Below are 26,577 nucleotides of genomic sequence, written 5' to 3'. Positions count from 1 at the left end.
GAACTCGTTGTTTCTTTACACCTTATTAAAATTAATGTTCAATTTTAGGTTGTTCAAATTATATTTGTAATAGTCCCGTGACTTCGAATCCTTCGGGTCAGCAGCAGCAGATTTTAAACACGACACAGCCGAATGGAGTGCCTTTACCTAGCAATATTCAAATTAAGCAGCAACCGCAGCATGCCTATGGAAACGCCCCAGCAGCGCAGAGGAATCAGCAGAATGTGATGAAAAGTATGGGAATGAGCCCGTACTTGGTGAATGCAGATAGTAGCGCGATGAACGAAGTGAACAACTGCCAGGGATGCGCTGTCGAGTACCATCAGCAACAAGCAATTGTAGACGCGAAGGATGCGAGGGTGGTGGCTTTCCCGAGGCCGAGCAGCCAGCCGGGAACGCCGAGCTCTACAGGTACTAGTGAAGATCCCGTAACGTCATCGAATTATTTAGAGAAACATCCTTCGCCAGATTCGAGGCCGATTCAAGGTGGCACCGTGAGTACCAGCAACGTGTCGCCTGTCGCAGGATCCCCGAATCCCGCCTCCCACACGCCGACTCCTCCGCAGCAAGAGCAACAAATATCCTACAACTATCAACCTGAGCCTAATCAAAACGCTTTCCAATTGAATCAAAATGTTCCCAATCAAATGCAAGCGAGTTATCAAAAGCCGCCGGAGGAGCAACTGCTGCAGCACCGGCCAATACCTCAGGGAATCGTAACGACTATGGCCAGCGGCCGGACAGTCGGCAGCAACACCATAACATCGGTACTGGCCGGTCGAGCAAACACTGCCACCGTTTCCATCACCAATCCGTCGGTGGTCAATCAAGCTCCACCTCCGCCGCCGCAGCCCCCTCAGATCATCTCTAAATCTCCTTTGGAAATGGTTCAGAGCGTTGTGAGCAGCATAAAAGTGCCGCACAGCAATCAGCCTCAACACCATCAGCCGCAAAACATTCTCAGCGTGCAGAACATCCCTCAACAAGTCGTCAAACAGAGCCTACCTCCTGGTCACATCCTCGTGTCCTCCGGTGGTCAATTGATTATGGCCAGCACCAACAACCAAGTGATGCCTCCGCCGCCTCCACCGAAAATCGTCACCAATCAAACATCCATGCCACCGATATCCGTCTCGCCCATGGTCACCAATGTCACGGCTTCTGTAACACAGATGATACCGATGGCTCAGCAAGTGCTCGGTCAGCAGACGGTCCTCGTTAATGCCCTTCCTGCGCCCTTCGTCCTTCAGCCGGGCGTGACGATGACAATGGACAGCATGAATATGCAAATACCGCACCTCGTCACCGGGAACGTTATCCAGCAGCAAATTCAGATCGATCAGACCGACCCGAGACGCGTGGCGGCCACCGCAAATATGCTATCTCCCGAAAGCAAAAAGAAGGGTAAGAAGAGGAAGGTTTCCTCGCAAACTGTAGCATCAATGCTTCACATAGCAGCACAACAAAATTCCGGCGTCGTAGGTTTTCCGCAGCAGATACAAATGGCTCACAGTCCTCAAGGCATAACGACGGCGCCGGTCATGCAAGCACTTACCATCGTTCCCGGAAAAGCTGGAGCTCCACCGCAGATCGTTATGAACGGCCAATTGTCCAATACCCAACAGTTATCGCAGCAAATCAATCTTCTGCAACCGGTAAACCTGGCACAAGGAATGATGCAGAATTTCCCTACCATTCAGCAATTTGTTCTGCCTAATCTGACGGGGATGGTCATGAACGCGGACGGAACGGCGACCATCGTTCAGGACACTCACAACTTAGGGATGCAGCTGCAGCTTCAGAACGTTAATGGGCAGAACGTCCTGACTCCGGTACAAAACAACCAGATGTTCGCTGGCGGCCAGAGCATCATTCCGACGGGGATGGTGATACGGCCGCAAGGGAAGATCATACAACAGCAGCATAGTCCTGGAGCTCAGTTCTTGTCTCCCAACAACGGTGGGCAGTTCGTCGCTCAGTTCAATGGGCAGCTCAGTCCGCTCGTTGCGAACGTCAGTCCAGGACAACAGGTATTTTAGTAAATTTCTGCAAACTAGAATCGATTATTAGTAATGTCATCTGGGCATATTTTAGGTAACATTTAGCGCTGGACCGCAACAAATCAGGACTAGTAACGGCATACAACATCAACCCCAGCAGGAGTACATTCAGTGCGGGCAAACGCTGATGGTTCCGGCAAACATTACTGCCTCCACCTCTAATCAACAGAACACCACATACGTACACCAGAACACCACTATAGTACAACAGCAGACGACCATGCTTTCAAATAATCAAAGCAGTCAGAATCAAAGCTTGAACGTGGATCAGAATTTCATTATATCGGAAAAGCCGCCGCCGGTGCAGACGGTGGTTCTGCAACAGAGGCAGAGTCCCATGCAGCAGCAACAACATCAACACCAGCAGCAACCGCAACAACTACCTCCAAATTACAGGCACTCGGTGTCGACGCAGACTGCCGTCAATCAGAACGGTCAGCCGGTGACTACCCACACGTTCTGCCAGACGTCCACCTCCAGTGCTGGGAGCCCGCCGGACACGACCACTCACAGTCCTTTGGCACCTGGTGGGCAAAGCCCTCCCACGGCGGATACGACCACCCACTCCGGTAGCACAGACGATGGCTTATCGCCTGCACCTTCCAACTGCTCCGGTTCTTGCAGCGATATAGTCAATCTTCAACGGCAGCATTCCTCGATGGTATTATACTTGCATTAATTTGTTTGGACCGAAGCAAATGAAGAGTTTGCGTGATTTTAGGCGATGGTGCATTGCATCTCCAGCTCAGAGCCGGATTCCGCGGACATGGTCGTTCCTAATTCAGAGTTCGATTGGCGCGGTGCGGCAATATCCTCGGGCTCGAAGATAGAGTATACCGATATCAATGGAACGACCGTCCATGTCAAGAAGACGCCGACGCACGTGGCTTATGCGGAATCCTCGACGATGATGCACTTTGTCACCGAAGGCGTTAAACAGCAGCAGCAGCACCACCACCATCAGCAGCAGCTGCAGCATAACCATCAGCAAGAGGTCGTCAGCTCAAGGAACACCTACGAGAAGATCCACCACAAGAAGAAGCACGGGGACACCGTCGTCGTCATGCAGACGAACCAGATGCACACTTCATTATTTGACGATGATGAAGGTACGATATTATCTTAACTCCTCAGCTTTGCTTAAAATTTGCTTCCACAATATTTAGGTCAGGTATTTCTATCTTAAATCATAATTTACTTCAATTAAGACTGAAAGATAGATATACCGGATCTTCAAATAATCGTGGCCTCGACACGAGAATTGTATATCCAATTACGTTCTATATTAAAACTTTTAATTCTCCTCGAGTCTTCGATTATAGTCCGAACCCAATATAACTTGATACTTCAAATATTGGTTCGCGCTTGAGATCACCGCATAATACGTTTATTAATTGTTTTCCAGCGTATTATATAACAGCCCGCTTTTAAACTGCGAATTCCCATGTTCCATTTGCTAATGTATTCTCCTAGCATCCATGTAATTCCATTTTAATTTATGTAGAATGCCGTAATGTTTTCGTTTCTCGATTCGCGTTTCCCAGTCGATTGATTATCGAGAAACGCGAGAATATTCCTCGGCTCATTTGATTTTCCTAACGTTTTTTTTTTTGCTGCGTAGTATGGAGAATGATAGTAATAAAGTAGTAGGAGAGCATCATTAATGTGTGCTTTATTGTCACGCAATCGCGATTTGCAAGTATAATAATGACATGCCGTTTTTTTTTTAATTGTAATTGCCGAGCGCGTGTTTGTTTTCAGTTTTCGTATTGTTGTGTAACAACTGTCCGTAAATTGCGATCCTTACATTATTGCTATTATCTCCTCTTGTTTTCTTCTATTATTACTTAATTGCTTTTATGTAGATATGTTCATGTTGCTTTTAAATTGTTGTAATCGCTGCTTTTGCTCATTGTTAATATATTCGGTTTGAAGGATTTGTTTCTTTTTGCATGATTTCTGTTATTTTTTTCACACAGTTCAGTCGTTGTTTCTCATACATCTCTGACACTTAATTTCCCTCTGTATACTTTGCGGTTTACAGGCGTGGGCTTAGTTAGGTAATTAGAATAACTCAAATATTTATTTTACATTTTCTAATTAAATACCAAATAAATTACGAGAATACACGACTAAATTCATTTAAGTTAATCTAAACTCATACAAGGATTTTTGTTATTTACTTTTCAAATAAACTTTTTTTATTAAAATAAATATATTTAATTTTAATATTATTAACACTTATTTGTATGTTAATAATTCGATTACTTTTAAGAATAACAAAATTTAGAATTGGCACATTGCATGTAACAGTAGTTTGTATCAATCCACCGAATTTTGTGTTCGATTTACTTTTTCTTTTTCTCAGTGTTAGGATGTGTTTATTTTTCAATTAAAACAACAAAATGTATATATACATATATGAAATTATTTAGGTAAAGGAAATATTATATATGAAAAAAAAATAATCTTTATTTTGTGTGATTAATTGGTGTGGCTAACAAAATTTTCTCGGATAAACGAATAATAAATTTAACAAATCGATCAGGTGTAAGTGTTAATATCTATTTTTGTTTGTTTGTCTGTCTGAACCATCCTTCTGTACATAACTTTTTGGACTTGAGCCCAGGGGGTACAAAAGAATAAGATCATCCATCGCATCATCTTTTGTTTTGCTTGCGTTTTTATATCTTCATTTGGGACTTGATTAATTACGGCGCATTGCTTATCACTTGCAAAAAAAAATAAAAAGAATCAACAGCAAACCTTCTATACTTTCCATCACTATAACGAACGCACTTTCTACTTCTAATCTTTAAGTTTAATAGATTTTGTTCTTTTTTTTTTTGGAAAAGTGAAAGATGGATTTTTTGTTTAGAAAAGAGGGATGATGATGGTGATGATGATGATGAAGATGATGGTGATAAAGGTAGTCCTCATCAGACGTTCCTAATCGGAGATCTGGTGTGGGGCCCCGCGAGGGGCTGTCCCGCCTGGCCTGGCAAATTGATCCAGGTGAAAGAGCAGGGCAGCAGGGTTACGGTGCGATGGTTCGGGGGCGGCGGTGACAGGGCACTCAGTGAACTCGATCCGGCCCTGTTGCAGACCCTCTCTGAAGGCCTCGACGCCCATCACCGCGCCAGCAAGAAATCACGGACGTGAGTTTGTTTATTAGCCACACCAAAATCAATTTCACAAACAAATAACTCATACGACCTAACAAAACCATAAACTATCAAAATATCTATAATGCATCTTCGCGTCGCTTCAATGCAAAAATCCGTTCGCTCACGTTCTGTATATATATATTTTTTTTGTATCTATTTAGAAGCCGTAAACTGAACACGCAATTGGAGAAGGCCATCCAAGAGGCGATGGCGGAATTGGACAAAGTGGACGAGAGCAGAAAGACTAAGAAGGAGGTCGCCGTGAACATCGTGAGGAAGTCTGGGGGCCGTCTTCGGAGCAGCCAGAGATAGCGCAACGCGCGTTTCCTTTGATGAATTTAACCAATTGGACCAACATCGAAAGAAAAGAAGAAAAAAGCACACACACACAAACACACGTTGTTTTTTTTTGTACTCGTCTTAGAGAAGAGAGACGACCTTGGATTATTTTCTGTTTTTAGTTCGTTTGCGGACGCCACCATCTCCGTGGTGGTGGTTTCTTTTAGTTGACCCAACAATATTTACACAATTTTGGTAATGATTCCTAGACGCATCACGAAAAGAATTATAATATATAAAAAAAAAATCTATATATATATATATAAATGTATAAGAATATTTAAACGTAAATATTATATATTATATAAATGAAATGAAGCAAAGTTAGTGAAGAAAAAGAAGATGAAGTATATATGATATACACAAAGATATTTTTAAAAATGCCTTTTTTAAAAAAACGATTTTAAAAAAGTTTAATAACGTGAATTAAGTGGCTTTTCGGATTACGACCTCTGTTTTACAATATTTCCTCCTCGTATTTCTTTAACAAACAAACAAAAAATACCTCCCTCCCCTTTACCACATAAACACTCAACTTCGTAATTACGGGCTTTCATATAAACACAGAGAGAGAAGAATTAAAAAGGAGATTCAAGAAAAAAAAAACAATTTTTTTAGACTTATATAAATAAACTAACGATAACAAAAACAAGAAAAAAATATGAAAAGAATTATATATATATATATAACGTAGATTTATATAATAATACATGATAATATTAAATAATAAACGATATTATTATAGCGGGTCAGTTGTATAAAATAATAATGATGTATAATTGAATGGGTATATGCAGGGCCGTTCGCGTTTATTTTATATTTTTTTCTTCGATTGCTTTAGTTTATTTTTTTCATTCATTTGTTGCCTCAAATTTTAAATATATATATACTTTCTTCTTTTTATAAACAGTGCAGGGTAACGGGTTTAGAGCTCTAAAATTCAAGTGACAACAAAGAAGTTAACGTTTTAGGATAATTGATGGAAGATTTGTTTTTCTTTATTTTTTTTTGGAAAGGAGAGGAGGCGTTGGATTTGGGCCCCGCCCTGCACGAAATATATAAACTAGTCACTGCGACAAAAGTTTTCGACAATAACAAATAATTAATGTTCGTGTATATTATTATTATTTTATTTTCGTTTTGATATATATACATATAATTTGTGTACACTGTGATAGGCAGATTTATCGTGTAATTATGTAATCATTTTTGTTTTGTCTCTTAGTAATGCTTAGAACGCAAGATCCTCCCCCTCTCGCTCCGAACAACCTCCGGATTCGCTCCTCCTCTTTTCTCGTTCATAGAAACACAAACAAACAACCACAGCACCCACGATAATAATGATGATGATCGAATCTCTCGTAGAATCTCGGAACTTAGGCTATAAATGATATGTATGATATAATGATGTAATAACTCAAGATCAAATATTTTTTTACCGTACTTTTCACGATGAAGAAGCAAGCAGACGAAGACGTTGACGATGAAGAAGAAATTCAGATCCAAAGAAGTATTTAGTTTGTTTTTTATTTTTTATTGAAAAGGGTATATATATATATATATATCTCTAATATATATACATATATTTTAAATACGTGTAATAGGATGATTATTTCTTTCTCTTGTAATTATTAATTAATTAATTTTTTTTTCGTAGCGGATGTTGGAAGCGAATTGTTGTGTTTTAATAGTAATTATTAATTATCCTTTTTCTTTTTTTTTAAATGTACAGTATTTAGTGTTTAGGATCAGGAAGCATAATCAAATTATGTTTTCGTTTGTTTTATTTTTTACATATTCTTTTTTTTTTGTGGTCTCTTAGCAAGCGTATATCGTATATTTTCTGGCTTCGAACGAGTTTTTTTTCCTTTTTATTTTATTAATTGTACATGTATAATTCGTAGTCGCTTTTGATTTTTTTTCCTCCTGGACACGGAAAAAAAAAAGAACAGACACTCGCACACATTCACACCCACAAACAACAACACCGATGTTTTAATTTAACTATTTTCTTTATTATTTGTTTATTTTTTATTTGAAATAAGTGAATTGTACATAATATTTTTATATACATATATAAATATAATGTATTTATTGTTTTATTTTCTACTTCTTTGAAGGATTGGATTGAAACGGAAAGAAGAGGCGTGTCTTCTATTTCTATCCCGCCCCCTTCTCAATCTCTAATTATTATTATGTATTTCTTACTGCTATATATATATATATATTGTACAATTTGTTTTCCACTAATTATTTGTTAGAGATCGTTTAATTAATTAATTAATTAATTAATTTTTTAACATGCATCACATTGCTATTACTATTATTAATTACTATTATTGTATGTGTATAAAAAAAGGCGCGCCGTTTAGCCCCGCCCACTTTCCAATTCTTAAACCCGCCCACAGCTCCCTCCGATCTACTTCAATTGGTCGATTTATTACACATCACGGCGGCGCGCTACGCCCCTCTTTTTTTGTCTATTATTTATTTCCACTTTCTTTACATAGTTTATGTACAATATATACATATTGTGTATATATATTTTAGAGGTACCTGTTTCTACATTATATATATATTATATGTTACAATTTCTTTTCCCAATTGTAACCCGGTGTCATTATATAAATAATTTTATTATTTCTTGTTCAAAATAGTGACTCGCGTCATTCTAATTATTTTTTTTCTTCTTCTTAATTTTTATAAATATATATATAATCCAGTGTTGGAGGTGCTCGTCGCGTGCAGACGACGCGACGGTTTACTTCACTTTGTCTTGTTTTTTCTTTTTATATATATATATATTATTATTATTTTTGATTATGTAAATATATTGTATTACTGTTTGGCCTGCTATGTTGTGGTTGAACATTTTAAAACCAACCCAATAAATACTGGATTAGTATTAAAAAACAAATTAACAAAAAAAAAAACATAAGAACAAATCGAAATATAAAAGATAAATTGAATCAGCGACTTTCTTGTGTTTTCTTAACTTTTAATTTATTATTTTTCTACAAGATTCATAAAATCTACACAGTCTATTAGTTAAATAATTTAATTTTCAATTAATGCATTAGCAAGTTGTGATTGTTAACTCAACTTGTGATTTTTAACAAACGAAAATTTGTTAATTCTAAATTATATCATAGTGGGTTGTGAAAATATCTCCCGGATAAAAACAAAACAAAAAGCTTAGTGTCAATTGAACCTTCAGATTTGAATAGTTTTTAATACGTGCTTAGAATATGAAATAATTGTGTAATTTGGGAATGTTAACAATTTGAAGATAGAAGAAAACGTAAGTAGATTAATACATAATTATATAATGCAATCATTTAAGAATATTGGTAAGTAAATCGTAGTAGAAGCTAATACTTTACATTTCTATTAAGATTGAATTAAGAAAGACTTAAGAACAACGATTTTAATTACTAGTAATTAGTCTTTTTTGTGATCCAGTTGATAATTATTAATTACATTAATTTAATTGTTAAATTTTAAATTTAAATATTTCTTGTTGTTTACCACCAGATGGTACTTCTGAGCAAAACTAAATAAGTTTTACAACTATTTTCATAATCACTTTACAAAATTAAAAAAAAAACTATTAATTGATAGATAATTAATTGATTAATACATTCTATCTTATTCAATTATAATTAAAGTAACAGCGCTAAAATGGCTAAACTATAAACTTTCTGCAAACGTTAATAGATGGCTCAAAAATTAGTCTATTTCCATCCAAGTTACAAACCAAAGTCAATAGTTCAAGTGCTTTGGCGCTGATCAAAGTTGGATTAAGTATTTAATTGAAAATATGTAATAACAAAATGATTCAGTATTTTAGTATTCGGTGGCAATCGCAAGCCTGACAACCGAAATACCGTCTATCGAAATCCCGAGTGTATTGAAATCCCGACTACCTTAATTCCGACAATCGAAATCCCGACAATCTAAAACTTAATAAGATTATTAATTGTTGTTATTTATTGTTAATAACATAATCTAATTTTATTATAGAATATTTCTTATTCTTAAATTTTATAATGAATTAGTCAACGAAAAAAAAATACAATAATAATTAATATTATTTATTGTTATTAAGAATAAATAACAACAATTAATAATCGGGCAAAAGAGCTCAAATATTTTTTTCAGTATCCGTCGTACCTATTAAAATATAGTACAATAATTTAAAAATGTTATTGTAGAAATTATAATAATAAAAGACACTGTCGGGATTCCGAATGTCGGGATTATGGTAGTTGAGATTTCGATATATTCGGAATTTCGATACAGTCGGGATTTTGATTGTCGGGATTATGGTAGTCGGGATTTTGATACACTCGGGATTTCAATACACTCGAAATAGACCCATTAGTATTATACTAATTTATTGAATTATGATAATTGCTATATTTGATTAATAATTGTATAGTAGCGTCACCTATCCGTTGAGTTTTATATTTATATGTTTATTAATTATTTTCATCATAATTAACTTCAATAATTAGTTCATAATAATAATAATATAACTTTTATTATATAGTTGATTAATATTATGTTCGTATTGATTAATTTTAATTTGATTCAATTGTCAAATTTTAAGATATTTTTGTAATAAGATGCTATTATTTTTGCTATAGAAAACAATTCTGTTAGAGAAATTGATTCAATGTTTGTATTTATATAAATTAACTTTACTGTTAGCGTTTTTGCATCTTAGCTTTATTTCATTTAATATGGTGGTAATTTGTCTGTTACATAGTATTATAAAGAGCTTATTTATTGAAATACAATTGATCTTAAGAAAATAAGCTCATTAAAGTAATGCTATTGAGGTTGAAATACACCAGGATTTTAATGGTAATTCAAGTACTTTTCCATTTTCATTAGAATGGAAGAAAATGAAAGGTTGTTGGTTTATAAATAAGCGATTAAAACCTATTGATATTTGATTAAATTATTCGGTGATCAAATGGGAATAGCTTGTGTTATATTCATTGCTGGAAAACAATAAAAGAACGCGTTTAAAATCAGAGGGGGATGGTTGTAGCATATTAATTTCGACTAATAATCTCGAGTGTTTTTGGTGGGTTAATTAATATTGGTTACGTAGCTATATGTGGCTCCAGACAATCGGGGTCTAATTACGCGTGTGTGGGGGGTTAGCAACGGTTGTCGGGGGGATGGGGTTGCGAAATATTAAGGTCAGGTGTTGCCGCCACCGCCGTCGACGACGCGACGGGGGCGGCGGTCGGAAATGCGGTGGGTGGGTGAGGGGTTTGCAAGAGAGATAATATGATGCGCACAGTTTATTACGTGTAATAAGCGCCGTGTAAATTGCCAGAATATCAGCAGGATAATAAAGTAGCCGTTATCACTTCCGGCCAGTTGCTAACAGGACAATACATTGTCGAGTTAGTCCACTATATAGAGAGAGGTGCACGCCATCCGGTATCTAGCAAACAACATGCATGCAACGATGATCAATGGACGAGCCATTCGCAAATTAAAAACCCACCCCCGCCCCCATTGTCATCTCTCGTCAATATACATATATTTTTCGCTCCCTCTTTACCTCCTTCAACTTTCTTTTATTCCGTATTCCTCTTTTGAACACAACAAAAATCAATTCGCGACGATTATTCTGCAGCCACCGCGGTTTTTTTTTATTCTCCCTCGTAATAAGGTTTTATTGTTCGTCCGACCACCCCGAAATTCCCCATTGTGCTGTTTTTGTTGTTGTAGGACTTCCAAAAAGTAGTCTGAAATAATGTATGCTAAAGGCCAAGCTATTCCGTGATTATTAAATGGAGGTAGCGGGGTGGGTTGGGTAGATGGAAGAGGAGAGTAAAAAAAAAGGACCTCGGATTATACAATGTTTCCCTTATCTGCGTGCCCTTCTATCCAGAAATCTGCTGTTGCCGTCGCTTGCTGCAGTAGAAAAAATTTACATTTAGACCGTTTTTCCGCCGTGTGCCCGGAATTTCTCATTCGCGCCCACCGACATTATGGAACCTCATAGAATTTATTTACGGAGACGAGAGATGCATATTATTTATACCAACCCTTTCGTACAAACAAACATCACAGAACTAAAATCAATAGTTTGAATCAACTCCATGAACACTGATTCCATCCTCCAACCCTATACTTAGCAATTTACATACTCAGACAAGTTCTTACAACAATCTGTAATATTACTTAATACTTGAAATTTAACAATTTTCCTAAATATTTACAGCGAAAAACTCAAAAATTATCAAATGAATTTATACAAACTCAGATTTTTTTAACTATACTAATATATATATATTGAGTGTTTGTATATAATCTAATATAATAGTATTTTGAACACTTATATAATATGAATTCTTATGTTCGAGAAAAGTTTTCTTGTGATGAAATAAAATTACCAGGAATTGCACGTCAACTTCAAACATCGCCTGTTCCCAAAGGCATTTCTGTCTCAAAACTCAAAAATTATCAAATGAATTTATACAAACTCAGATTTTTTTAACTATACTAATATATATTGAGTGTTTGTATATAATCTAATATAATAGTATTTTGAACACTTATATAATATGAATTCTTATGTTCGAGAAAAGTTTTCTTGTAATGAAATAAAATTACCAGGAATTGTACGTCAACTTCAAACATCGCCTGTTCCCAAATGCATTTCTTTCTTTTCCATCCACCGCGCATTCAATTTTATTAAAAGTTTCGGCAATTTCGAGGGTGCACGCCGATTGGGTTCGCTTTGAATCCGAATAGTTTTTAATTAAGCCGCAGATGGGGTAGTTTCCAGAAACAGGTTTAAATGTGGGGTAGTCTGCCTGAACACATAAAGACCCGAAGTGAGATCGAGAGAATCCCCCTTCGTCGATTACTTCATTTGCATCCGCAAAACATCCTCTCTATTAGATGGAGGGCGTCTTCAACCTCAAAGAAAGATCACAATCGATGTAAGAAACTAATGGCTTTATTCAAATTAAATTTTATAAAAAAAAAAGAAGATTTGCATAACAAATAGCAGTGATTAGATGTGTGTAATTAAATGACGCAATATAATTGTATTGAAATTGAATGTTGTAATTAAAGAGAATGATGAATTGAATATTCAAAATTAGCTATTTGATGAGGTGTATAGAAATTGCATTCGGATTTTGGAATGACGGTAATAAATATAAATGTATGAAATGTTGGTGCGTTGCGTTTTATACGCGTATATGTATATAATAAATGTAAATCGCGTTTCGATGCTGGGGGATCCCCCTGATTAACATATTTTAATGCAACAGCTTCGCAATTCACGTCTGAATAAGTACACCCCCGTTATTGGTAATTAAAACGAAATTGCGAAACATAAACATTTCATCGTGGCCGTTCCACGCCATTCGCAATGCACGCGATTTAAATTGGAAATGATTCCCCATTAAAATGGGCGTACTTGCTTCCAGTTGCATTCACTAATTAACGTACTAAACACTTTAACTAAATTAAAAGTTTTCAGCACGATTTTGTTGTCATCCACTCTCAATGAAAACATTCATTATTTAATTAACACTGAAATGTATTAATTTTTTTTTTTAAATTGTGTTTTTGTAATGTTTCTTGAAATATTTTAGTTTAGGGAATTTCTATTTAAGTATTGAAAAAATAAGTAATAATAATTTGATTTTTTTTTTAATTTTCATATTGAGAAATTAATAAATTATAATTTTGTATTAATATTGATTTGAGATTTGTTTGTTTTTATTTAAAAAAATTAGAACATTCACAAAATACATAAATCATTAATTTTATATATATAATATTTATGAATATTTGTGGCAGATGTTGGGGATCATTGATAGCTGATCAATCATGAATAAAGTGTTCTGTTAATGATTTGATGGTGACCCAAATTGCCTGTCAGTTGGATGGACATATATTAGTATCGTTGACAGTATCAATCATAATTTAGTGAATATCGATTAGTTTATTAGGAATATGCGATTTTAATTACAAGTTTCTAAAATATTTGTATATTTAACTTAATTAAAGTAGAGAAGAAGAATTGACTTTGAATTACTGCTCGAAATAATTTTCTTGATTTTGATTTCATTCATAATTTGGTGAAAATTGATAAATTAAATATAATTACTATTAACAAAAAAGTGTCGACAAATTTATAATTAATTTATGAGAAATGTAATTACATTGAATTTTTTTTTAAATAACAAGTAGTGTAATTATGTTAATATTTAAAATGTTGAAGAATATGTTTAAATGCCATTAGTAAAAATATAAATGAAGTAAAAAAATAATAAAATAACTTTTTTAATCACTACACTAGTGGATTTAATTGCTTCTAATGTCAATTTAAAAATTAAACGTTTAAAAATGAAATATAAAAAACATAATTTAAAATTACTTAGTTGATTTAGCTAATTCCAAATTTTATTAACTATTCTTAATTAGCTTTTGAAAAGTATATTAAAATATATTCTAAATATGAAAATTTAATAACTAAAAACATTTTTTTTCTGAATCTTTGTGTATTTAACTTAATTAAAGTAGAGAAGAAAAATTAACTTTGAATTACTGCTCGAAATAATTTTCTTGATTTTGATTTCATTCATAATTTGGTGAAAATTGATTAGTTCATTAGGAATATTGTATTATAAGTTGTTAATTATTTATGTTTTGTTTATTATAAAATTCGAAACATATTTATATATTACTATCATTGATAATTTTAATTGTGATTTAAAGAAAAATCCAATAATTTGTTTTAATTATTAGATATTGAAAACTTTGTGATTTAAAGAAATATAAAATTTGATATACGTATGTATAAAAAATTGGTTTTGACATTTTTTTTGTTACGTAAAAAAAAATAAATAAAATGTGAGCAGCAAAGGTATCGTTCCATGTCTTTCTATTGGAATAGAGTAGGCTTTTGATATGTTGCGCTATGAATACGCACGGACAGGATTCAATTTGCTTTTCGCATATATTATAATCCAGAAGCGGGTGGAGGGTGGAGGCATCTAAAGCTGGCAAATATTTACAGTTACAAAGGTTCCTTTTCAGCGAGCTGCGGGTATTTTTTATTCTCCCCCTTTCGAAACGACGTCGTCCTTTGCGTTTGGATATTGGAAAGGGAGAGCGAGGATAAAGTGTGTATGCGTAGATGTACGGATATGTCTTTTGGCAATAATCCAGAACGTATAGATTTGATAGCCCGCGCCGCCGAAGCGGCCTTTTGTGCCAGGTAATAAAAGTCACGGCGGGATGAAAAGTTCCGCCGAAAAGAAGTTACACAACTTATGGGTCAGAGAGATCGATCTTTTGTCGCTAGACTCTCTATCTATCCAGAAAACCGGTGAACACAACACACACACAGATATATACAAGCAAAATCCAATCAATAAGGTCACGGAGATGGTTTGGATTAAGGATATGGTCTTTTTCTGTATTATATTTTGAATGGTCGGAGATTGTATTTGTGTAATTACGGTCGGGATGGAATGTGATTTAAGTCCACGTGTGAGTTGGGGTGGTTACGGGTGCAGCAACAATGGGTCCCGGATCGGAGGTGGCCGAGAGTGCGAATGCATTCCGGGGCCGGGGAATAATGGACCTCCGGGTCCCATTGAAGCCATATATTCGGTGCAGATAGGGCCCAATACTGCTGCGGGGGTGGTTATACCCATCCCCCTGTCCCACATCCACTACCCGCCGCCTCCGATTCCATGCCCGACGCATTAACATCCAGTTACGACCGCCGACTATTTTACTGCCTAAATAATATCCCTTTAATTTGACACTGATTTGTTACTAATTTGCACTCGACCAATAAAACCTATCAAGCCGATCGATCGATGACGGTTAAAATGGTCCTAATATCAATCAGCCGGCTAATTCAATTCTGTTGGATGCGACTGGCATTAAATTTGCCGCACACTTTTATATTCCCATAAATACAATCCACTTAAACTGCACATTATCAATATGTTACCATTAAATTGGTATACAGTGGAACCTTGCTTAACGAGTTTAATCTGTTACAAAATTTCCAGATTTTCCCATATAAACTAATGTAAATTACGATTCTAGATTACGATTTGAACTTCTTTATGTCGTTTTCTATTCTTATTTCGTTTGGAACCATATTGTACTGTGCAACACCCTGTACCAGCAAACTCCTGTTCATTATGTTAGTTGTATTTCGTTCCATTCTTATATTTTTTCTAGATCTCGTATTATGATCGTGTGTGTCACAGCCGAAAAACAGGCCTACCCAGGTCTTATTTTTTTTTGCTTTTCATATCTATGGTTCTTTTTATTCTTTGGTTTTTTATTCGGAAACATGTAAGTGTTATTAAGTTTTGCATAAAAAAAACACAAGTAACAAGTTTGAAAATTTTGTGATCACAAACAACACTAAGATGCAACTAGAATGACCACTAATACTAGGAGCTGATTTCCAATTCACACACGGTGATATGAGTTTATATTTGTTTATATTACTTGTTTTTGGGGACTTGGTGGCGGTATCTTTATACATTTATATAATAATGGTTGGACACAATACATTTGTCTTTTGCATTTACTGCAAACACAAATTGTATTTGGAAAGTATAGTCTGCTTTAAACAAAAATGACAAGGAAAATGGTTAACATTAAAAAATACACGTAATATGTGTACACAAGCTTAAAAATTACAATTAGTAAACACTTCATAACTAATAATTTTTTTGTCCTCGTTTAACGAGTTTAAACCGTTCCAAAATTTCCGGATTTTTACTCGTATAGACAACATAAGTTTTAAAAATGATGTAGCAGGCGCACAATTCGAGACTACTCTTCTCATCGTCTCTCGTTATGCAAAACATTGCTCGTTAAGCGAGACATTTTTCTTACAATTTATTTTGCTCGTTAAGCATTTAAACATTTTCGTTATGCGAGGTGCTCGTTAAGAGAGGTTTCACTGTAGTTTCATAAATTAAATATAATTACTATTAACAAAAAAGTGTCGACAAATTTATAATTCATTTATGAGAAATGTAATTACATTGAAATGTTTGTTTTTAATCAAAAGTAGTGTAATTATGTTAATATTTAAAATTTTGAAGGATATGTTTAAATTCCATCAGTAAAAATATAAATAAAGTAAAAAATCAATAAAATAACTTTTTTAATCACTACACTAGTGGATTTAATTGCTTCTAATGTCAATTTAAAAATTAAACGTTTAAAAATTCTACAAATATGAAATATAAAAAACATAATTTAAAATTAATACTTAGTGGATTTAGCTAATTTCAAATTTTATTAACTATTGTTAATTAGCAAATAAACCTTTTTAAAAGTATATTAAAATATATTCTAAATATGAAAATTTAATAATTAAAAATATAATTTTTGTGAATATTTTTATGTCAAATTGAAAAGAATATTCAAAGTAGTAAAAATGTTATATTTAAATTTTATTAAGAAAATTATCTTTTTCAAACTGAATTTTATTCTGATGGAGGTGCCGGGTATTCAATTTTGAGAAATATTAAGTTTTTATTTTCTTGTAATTAAAATTACGTATATATTTTATAAATGAATAAGTGTATGATTTTTCATTTGTATTTGAAATTTTATTATATGGTAAAAATCCTATTTGTTTATTATTGTATCCTTATTTGATTTTTTAACCCTCGGCCAAAGTAATTAAACCGAGCAAACAATGATGTTATGGATTCCAGAAGCTTTGCAGCGAAATTTAATAGAATCCCCTTTTCGTGGGAGGCTTCCTGATTGAATAATGCGGGCGCGTCTCGTGTTACGCCATCGCCCGTCTCCGAGCTTTATGAGAATCTATATTTTCTCTGTGTTGCTCTACGCCAGAATTTCGGCCTCCTCCCCCGAGTGGACTCAGGATTCCAAGCGTTGGGGGTGTTTTGCGGAGTATATGGGGAGGATGAGAAGAAATGCCTTTACATATGACTGGGCCCGGAGGTACGTATTTCTGGCTCTTTCCCATGGGGAATATACACACGCACATTGCACACCATTCCAGGATGGGGTGAGCCTATGCAACACAAAAACGTATGGAGCAGAAGGACGAAGGAGGATTACGCATATATACACACACACACAAATTATATATATACGTGTCCTTTCACTGTATGTAAATAATGCAACGCCGCATGTGACGTACTCTAAATCCAAATCTCTTTCTCTATTATTTATAGCGTTATGCATGCTGTATGCTTCATACAATATATTTATTAATAATTTAAAATATTGTACTGTCCGTAGGGATTTTCTCTCACATATAAATAAATGTACGTAAATGTTATTCACATTTTTATTTTATCTCACGAACACGAACTGAAAAATAACAAATTAAAACTTAAATAATTGAATTCATAAAATGGTAGGTAAATTATCAACAATTGTTACTTTACTCAAATTTGTGTATACATTTTACTTAATTTGTTTAATAACTGACGATAAATGAAGACAAGACCAACTACCTATTAATAAGGAGTCACCCTTAGGCGAATGGTTAAGTTCTCCTACCAATGATTTCGTGGGCGCCGGTTCGAATCCTGGTCAAGTCAAGCCCTTTGAAAGCCCTCTCGGTGCTTGCAGCAATAGGGCCATCACAGATGGACAGTCAAATGAATGAGGTTCAGAATATGGACTTTCAGCCAAGTCGATGTACAATGACAATGTTAAGGATAGCAGCAGATTCACAGTTATAGGAAATAGTGGAATCGCAGAGCATCAAAATCAAATCATCATAATGGTAACTATCCACCGGGAATTATTATCCATTCAACCGCGATCTTAAATTTAATCAATGTTCACATTGATGAAATAGGTCAAAAAATAAAAATAAAATTCAAATTCAAATTAAGATCAACAACAAAATATTAAAACGAGTCGAAGAGACAAAATGTTTAAAAATAACGATAAATGAGAAAATGAATTGGGATACGCACATAGATGCAATAACTGGAAAGACAGCGGTGGTGATCAGGACGATGTATAGGTCGGCGGGGCATTTGCCGGATGGAGGCAGAGTACCTAGAGTAACGCTGTATCTCACGCTGTTTACATCTAAAGTGGGCTACTCATTTCTGGTTTGGGGAAACACATCTAAGAGAAATGTATATAACAAAGGTGGCTAAACTTTTTGCAACAAGAGCCATTGTTACATACCCGAAAATATTGAGAGCCGCACCTAAACTTTTTTGTGTTTTATTGTGGCTCAACTAGCCACAACAAGACTCTTGAAGAGCCGCATGTGGCTCGCGAGCCGCAGTTTGGCCACCCCTGGTATATAAGATTCAGAGACAGCAAACAAAACTGAAGAGAATCCTTAATCTGGATACTCTAATGAAGATACAGACATGCACCACAATACACAAAATAAGGAATAAAAAACGAATATCGAATTACATATGAGCGGAGAATTATACCTATACAATATAAGAAACAACAAGAACTTTCGAATGGAGAAACAAATGTTTACGTAAATGTTATTTACATTTTTATTTTATCTCACGAACAATTGAAAAATAACATATTTAAACTTAAATAATTGAATTCATAAAATGGTAGGTAAATTATCAACAATTATTACTTTACTCAAATTTGTGTATACATTTTACTTATTTGTCTACTTAATTTGCTTAATAACTGACGATAAATGAAAACAAAACCAACTACCTATAAGGGCGACTAATAGCCGAACGGTTAAATCGCCCTACAAACGATTTCGTAGGCGCCGGTTCGAATCCTGGTCAAGTCAGGCCCTTTGTGAGCCCTCTCGATGCTTGCAGCAATAGGGCCATAGGGTTCATCACAGATGGACAGTCAAGTGAGGTTCAGCATATGAACTTTTAAGTCGATGGACAATGACAGTTTTAAGGATAGCAGCAGATTCACAATGAAAGGAAATAGTGGAATCGCAGAGCATCAAAATCAAATTCCCATAATGGTAACTATTCACCGGGAATTATTATCCATTTAATGTTAACCACGATCTTAAATTTAATCAATGTTATCATTGATGAAATAGGTCAAAAAATAAAAAGAAAATTCAAATTAAGATCAACAACAAAATATACGAGTCGAACACACAAAATATTTAGGCATAACGATAAATGAGAAAATGAATTGGGATACGCACATAGATGCAATAACTGGAAGGACAGCGGTGGTGATCAGGATGATGTATAGGTCGGTGGGGCATTTCTCGGATAGAGACAGAGTACCCAGAGTACCGCTGTATCTCACGCTGTTTACATCTAGAGTGCGCTACTCATTGGTGGTTTGGGGAAACATATCTGACAGAAATGTATCTACCAGAGGTGGAGAGACTTTTTGCAGCAAGAGCCGCTCCTAAACTTTTTGGTATAATATTTTTTAGAAAATCTCAATCATAATATAAAATATATATATAATATTTGTGTTTTGTTTGTTTTCAAATGTTTTTATTCATATATGAAGTGGTTTACATTTTGTTTGAATTTTGCATAGTATTCATACTGCTTAAGCCTAAGCTCTTTCAGCATGCAGTTTAAGGGTTAGATTTGATGAGTATTAAAAAAAAAATTAACATTGTAGGATAGAAGCACATTGTAGAGCAAAAACAGAACATTCTTGAAATCAGGAAGAGATTAGAACTTGGATAGAAATCTCAGAGAACACATTTAGATAAGTACACATTTAGAAACATTAAGATCACACATTTTAAAGGACACTTAATACACATTTTATAGACACTAAGAAATATAAATAAGAAAGAAATTGGAATTGGTTCGACTTTTACATTACATTATAGGGTAGAAGCACATTTGTAGTGTAAATGCAGAACATTCTTGAAATCAGGAAGAGATTAGAACATGGATAGAAATCTCAGAGAACACATATAGACAAGTACACATTTAGAAACATTAAGATCACACATTTTAAAGGACACCTAGTACACATTTTATAGACACTAAGAAATGTAAATAAGAAAAAAATTGGAATTGGTTCGACTTTTACATTACATTATAGGGTAGAAGCACATTTGTAGAGTAAATGCAGAACATTCTTGAAATCAGGAAGAGATTTAGAACATGAATAGAAATTTTAGAGAACACATTTAGACAAGTACACATTTAGAAAATATTAAGATCACACATTTTATAGACACTAAGAAATATAAATAAGAAAGAAATTGGAATATGGAATATCACAGAAAGAATGTTTTCAGTAAGATCATTGAAAATGGGAACATTTCCTTGGAGTGTATTTATGAAGTCTGTAATGCTGGGGAAGGGACCAAGGTCGTAGAGTTGAGCAGAGGGATATTTGTAGTGAAACTTTAGAATTTTTCGTATTATTTTCCTTTCAAATTGTAAAATTCTTTACTGGACGGATGTATGTTTTGTATATGTGTAGTAGTGTGTTAGAAGAGCATCCTCCCAGTCTGGATCTGAAGCAGGCTATAAGGTTGAAGCCTGAGATTAACTGATTTGAGAATGTTTACAATTTGGGTGTTTTGGTTGAGAGTCCGATGAAGCAGGACGCCGAGATACCTAGCTGTGTTTTGTTGTGGCTCAACTAGCCACTTGAAGAGCCGCATGTGGCTCGCGAGCCACAGTTTGGCCACCCCAGGTATATAAGATTCAGAGACAGCAAACAAAACTGAAATCCTGACCTGGATACTCTAATGAAGATACAGACATGCACTACAATAGACAAAATAAGGAATAAGAAAATGAAAACAAATATCGAATTACATATGAGCGGAGAATTATACCCATACAATACAAGAAACAAAAACAACTTTCGAACGAAGAAGAGCAGAACGGATGTGGTCAAGAATTAAAATATACAATGAACTTCCAAACGATTTAAAGGAGGAAAAGTAGGATTTTGGAAATCAATAATAATCAGTCTACTTTTTTTTTTTCAAAACATTGAATAATGGATTTAGAAACCAAATTGATTTGTTTTGCATTCAAACCATTTAGTAATAGAATAGAACACATCAAAAAAAAAAATGTAGCTGTAAAACAATATATAAATAAACGAACGAAATGCATAAACAAAATATGAATGCGTTCACAATTTAGCAATTCGGGATTTTTAATAACTTGTCATCGCGCTGTATTTCATTTTCAGTTTCAATTACGTATTTGTCCATATTTTTTTTTATACTTTCCATCCTTCTCTCGCACACGTATCAGGATACGCATAAACGTTGTCCTTTCCATTTTTTTTGTTTTGTATTCCAGGATATTTTAATTTGAAGGGTGAAATGTTATGAACGCAAAACGCTAAAATATGTTACGTACAAATCAAATATTATACGTGCAGCGGTGCGCAAACATACATACACACCAATCCTGTCGTGCGTGAATAACGTCGTTTATTGCACAATACGCGATTTTAATGACGGAAACGTTCTGCACAAAGAGCGACAACAAAAACACGGTATTTGTGTATCAATTATACGCGTTTCAATACTTATTGACCGGTTTCATTTGGACAGAGTTCGAATTGTGCCGTTTGCAATAATCTAAATAGTTTCGAAACTTTGTTGACTTCATCATTATCGAGTGGACGCTTGCTAATGCGAAATGTGTGCAATTTAAATTATCGCAATTGAGAATTCACGTGAAATTGCGTATTTATTAGTGTTTATTTCTTGTTTCATTTCATTCCATTCCATTTGAATATCTAGTGCATTTAACGTTGCACAATTTCAGGAATTTGCAATCCATTGAATTCTTCAGTCATTCTTTTCACTACATTTTATGTAATTTTAAATTTATGACTTTTTAGGAATGTGCAATTATTTCATTTAATTTGAGTATATTTTTATATTAAATTTAATTTACAAACATTTTATTATCAAATATTCGATAATTCACATTTTTCAAAAGTTAAGCAAGGATTTACTTGGATTACATAAGTTATTTCAAAATATGTGTTTAATAATCTAGAATAAGAATTGAAAGAAGAATTTGTAAAAGATATTTATTTTCGAAGTATAATTTAAATAAATCATTGTTTGTAAAATTCTTTAGAAATGATGTTGTGGTAATAATAAGAAAGGTATGTAGGTAATAAAAAACATTTAAAACATAAAACAAACATTTTATTATCAAATATTCGATAATTCACATTTTTCAAAAGTTAAGCAAGGATTTTTACTTGGATTACATAAGTTATTTCAAAATATGAGTTTAATAATCTAGAATAAGAATTGAAAGAAGAATTTATAAAATATATTTATTTTCGAAGTATAATTTAAATAAATCATTATTTGTAAAATTCTTCAGAAATGATGTTAAGATAATAATAAGAAAGGTATGTAGGTAATAAAAATTAATTAGTTTTTGTAATTAATAATCGTTTCGCTAAATAAATGTATTTTTGGGTATTTAACATGAAAACTGAAAATTTATCATCGGTTTTGTGAACAAAACTAAACTGAACCGAAAGAGGCAGTTTTCAATATTAACTTGACAGGAGTAATGCGGAATGAATGCAATTCATATAATTGAGTTCGGGCGGTCGTTATTAAATTCAATTTTAACATGCAATTAATTAAGGCGGAGAGTAATTAAATGGAGCGCGGCTAAGCGCTAAAAATATAGGGAGTAATCAAAGAAGAATGGAGATGGATTCGGGTCTAAAGGACGGTTTTATTTTCGTGATTAATCGGCGTGGAATTTGTTTCAATTACGTGGTCTGGGATTAATGCAAATTCGCCGCAAAATTTTCGGACAATTCCGCTCATTGAATCATTAAGCGCGGCGAAGTTTAAGAGGAAGGAAGGACGATTTTCACGGACGAAGGACCTCCGGTTATTAATAACAGAGAGGTGCGAGGTCCTGCGACATTAATAACAACATCTCGGGGAAGGTTTAATTAATTTTGAGCTAGGTGGTCGACGAAGGATAATTCATAATGCATGTCGGTCGGTTGGACGATGACGGGAAGATATCATCACACGAGAGGATGCGACAAATTAATCTGCAGTTATGATTATGCTTTTTTTGATTGAAATTTATAAATCTTGCCCTTAGTAATTGCCCTTGCGTCTATGCGTAAAGGAAAGGCAAATATTTGGTTTGAAGCTATGGGTTTTGGGCTTCGATCAACAGTCTAGCAATAATAAACGTATGCGGCTCCTAAATTACGGCTAATTTACTCCCATGGTCCATCTTCTTGTAATCTAATGTGTGTATGTGTGTGTATATATAGAGGAGAGAGTGTAATCAGTGTATGTTAATATGCTTGAGCAGATTCTGTAACCAAATTGTTCATGACCACAGGGATGCGGGTTTCTCGAATGGCGAACACGAAATATCTCGTCCTGGGATTCCTTAACAGCCTCTCTCTCCACATGACCTAAGACATCAAGGATGAGAAAGGATCCCGGAGGATGTTCGGTGCGTTTATGTGCGCCGGGCGTTAATGAGCCCAAGAAGTAAAACTAATGAGATATTACATGTAATTACACGGCGTCAGCTGCTGCCGGCATGATTTTCGGCGGCGGTGAATTTTCAAGACGGCTCATTATAAGGGAGAAACGGGCGCAGACAACAGCCTCCACCATCCCTTTACCTCCCCGACCATCATTCCCCACCGTCTGGTCTATCCGCGTCTTCGGCTTGATCGGAGTTTAATAACTGTTTAAGGAAACAATTAAGACATTCGGCTCCCAGACGAACAATGCATCACGCAACCACAGAGGGGCTTCAAAGACTTTGCCGCTGTTGAGAATTTAATTGGAAACTTACTGCCTGAAGAATGAAATAAATCTAAAAAAATACATTTACACGAAGAGACAGTTGTAATTACAACAGTTTTAAATATACTATAGATTAAGTTTTATATATTATAAGATTTCCCAAATTATGTAGGAATTAAATAATTATTAAATTTTATTGTGTTCAATGAAAATTTTAGGATTTATGAGGTGTTCCGTTGCAAGAAAAGTTTGGGAAGACCTGTTCTAATGTGAAGATTAGGCTCTAAAAGATGAGGTTAAGTTTTTTGTATTATAAGGTTATATTAGGTTATGTAGGTTATCTAATATATTTGTAGGTTAGATTAGTTCTAATTTGATGAATTTAGGTTAGGTTTTAAATATCTTAATTACTAAAAGGTAGAAATGTTTACAATTGCTGTTGATATTTCATGAATTGCAAATAGGTTTTCATCTATTTTCTTGGAAACTATTACGAGGAAATGGAGTAGTCATAATAGCAGACAGGCATTGAGATAAAGTTATAAAAGTTGGTCGGGTCTATGGATGCAATAAGAAGCGCAGCCGAAGACCCTTCTCTCCTATTCTCTCTTTTTTTTTATTCATCTCCTTCTCCTCATCTTTTCCTACATTCTTCTTTCCAATTATTTATGGTTGAACCACTTGTGTTCAGCGGTGGGCGTCGAAAGCAAACAAGTAAATAAAATGTGATATGTTGGCGGTCTTTTAGGATTCCAAACTATATCCTTCTATCTGCAATTTCGCATTATTAGAGGGTCACATTTTCTTTCCTTGCTAAGAGATGACTCTCTCTGTGTGTGGGCATTGTGAATCGAAGGGCCGAGTGGCAATAAAAAGTAATAGAAGGAGGATGGAAGGGCTCTTTGAGAATGGGGAATAGGTGGATGGTGGGTGGAGGTGATTGATTGATACAAAAACAATAATTCCCGTCGGTCGAGGATGAAGAAGAAGCGAATTGGCTGCGCTGACTTTTATTGTGCTAAGGAGGAAAAAGCCGAAAGGGCGGGTTCGTGGAAGAAGTAGATAGGTAAGGACGGGGAACAAAAAAACGTGATGAGAAAATCGGAGATTTAATGGTTCTACCGTGAATCCTTGAAGTTATCATCGGTATACATTATAGTAACGTTTTAGTAATTTATGATATAGTATAAATTGGAAATATCATCTTAATTGGCATTGTAATTAGCGTGCAAAGTTATTTAGTAAATTGTTGTAATACAAAAAAATATTAAATGGAATTATTTAGTATTGATATAGATGTTTTTAATAGGAAATTCTGGAAATCCTCTTTATTACAGCAAACCTTGCAACGACTCAATTCGATTCATGTCGAATGTCCAATTCGTTTGGCCTTGGAACCGTTCAAATTGGCTGACCCTGAGAAATGTCTTCAGACAGATGTGTTCCAGCGCTTTGTATAAGTTATACCCCAAAGATTTGGATGAATAGAATTTGAATAGTGCAGATGATGCATTTAGAGTAATATTAAATCTAAAATTGAGGTTATATAAAAATTTCTAGAAATTGTATTACGTTTCATTCCTTTTAGACCAGCGGGCGGGGAACTTTTTTAACAATTACCCCAAAATATTTTTGCGTAAGTCGATATTCCCCATCCCCATTCTGAAAAGAAAACAATCACTGTAAATTTTAAATAAACATTATTTATTGAATTAATTTACATTTACATATTTATAAAAAAAAGTTACATTAAAATAGTAAGTATGTAATAGACTAACAAAATGAATTTTTTAAATTGGAACAAACAAAAATTAATTGAAAACTTTCCCCCTTCGAGTTTTGGATAAATGAAGTTGCTTCATGTTTGATATAATTACTTCAAAATTGGGACTTTTTGATGTAAGAGCAATTTGAATACAGTCTTCGGCGTTTAATCGATTTCTGTTTTTCGTTTTTATGTTCATTAGAGTGGAAAAGCCTTGTTCACAAAGGTAGGTTGTTGCAAATGGCAGCAATTTTTTTTACCGCCTCCTCATGTGCAATTTTGAAAGCCTTTGCAGCCTTTGACAACCAAAAAGACGACAGAATTGCTTTGGTTTCAAATTGAATACGTGCTTCAGTATTGGATCGAAGTTCAAGAATTGCCTCTGCCAAACCTGGAGGTTCTTTTGGTATGTTAGTAATTTCACATTTAAAAGGATCTACAACCCAATTTACAGTTTGTACATCAAGATCTGGAAAGTAGTCAGAGAAC

General features: G+C 34.4%; 1 protein-coding gene across 1 annotated transcript in view; it reads left to right on the top strand.

Annotated features, from left to right (window-relative positions):
• The window catches only part of LOC108556820 (methyl-CpG-binding domain protein 5-like), a gene marked incomplete at its 5' end in the record, with an annotated part of 29,964 nt that extends 24,159 nt beyond the window's left edge, over window positions 1-5,805 (top strand). The window contains 5 exons of the mRNA XM_017913094.1: window positions 49-2,030; window positions 2,095-2,721; window positions 2,782-3,169; window positions 4,939-5,218; window positions 5,389-5,805. Of these exons, the coding sequence (XP_017768583.1) occupies window positions 49-2,030; window positions 2,095-2,721; window positions 2,782-3,169; window positions 4,939-5,218; window positions 5,389-5,539 (3,428 nt within the window). The remainder of the gene's footprint in view (window positions 1-48; window positions 2,031-2,094; window positions 2,722-2,781; window positions 3,170-4,938; window positions 5,219-5,388) is intronic.
• Window positions 5,806-26,577: the final 20,772 nt, after the last annotated feature.

This window comes from Nicrophorus vespilloides, unplaced genomic scaffold (genome assembly GCF_001412225.1).
Source record: "Nicrophorus vespilloides isolate i.1.1-1 unplaced genomic scaffold, Nicve_v1.0, whole genome shotgun sequence".
Lineage (NCBI taxonomy): Eukaryota > Metazoa > Arthropoda > Insecta > Coleoptera > Silphidae > Nicrophorus > Nicrophorus vespilloides.
Note: the sequence above shows the minus strand (reverse complement) of the source record. Positions and strands in the feature narration are given on the sequence as shown.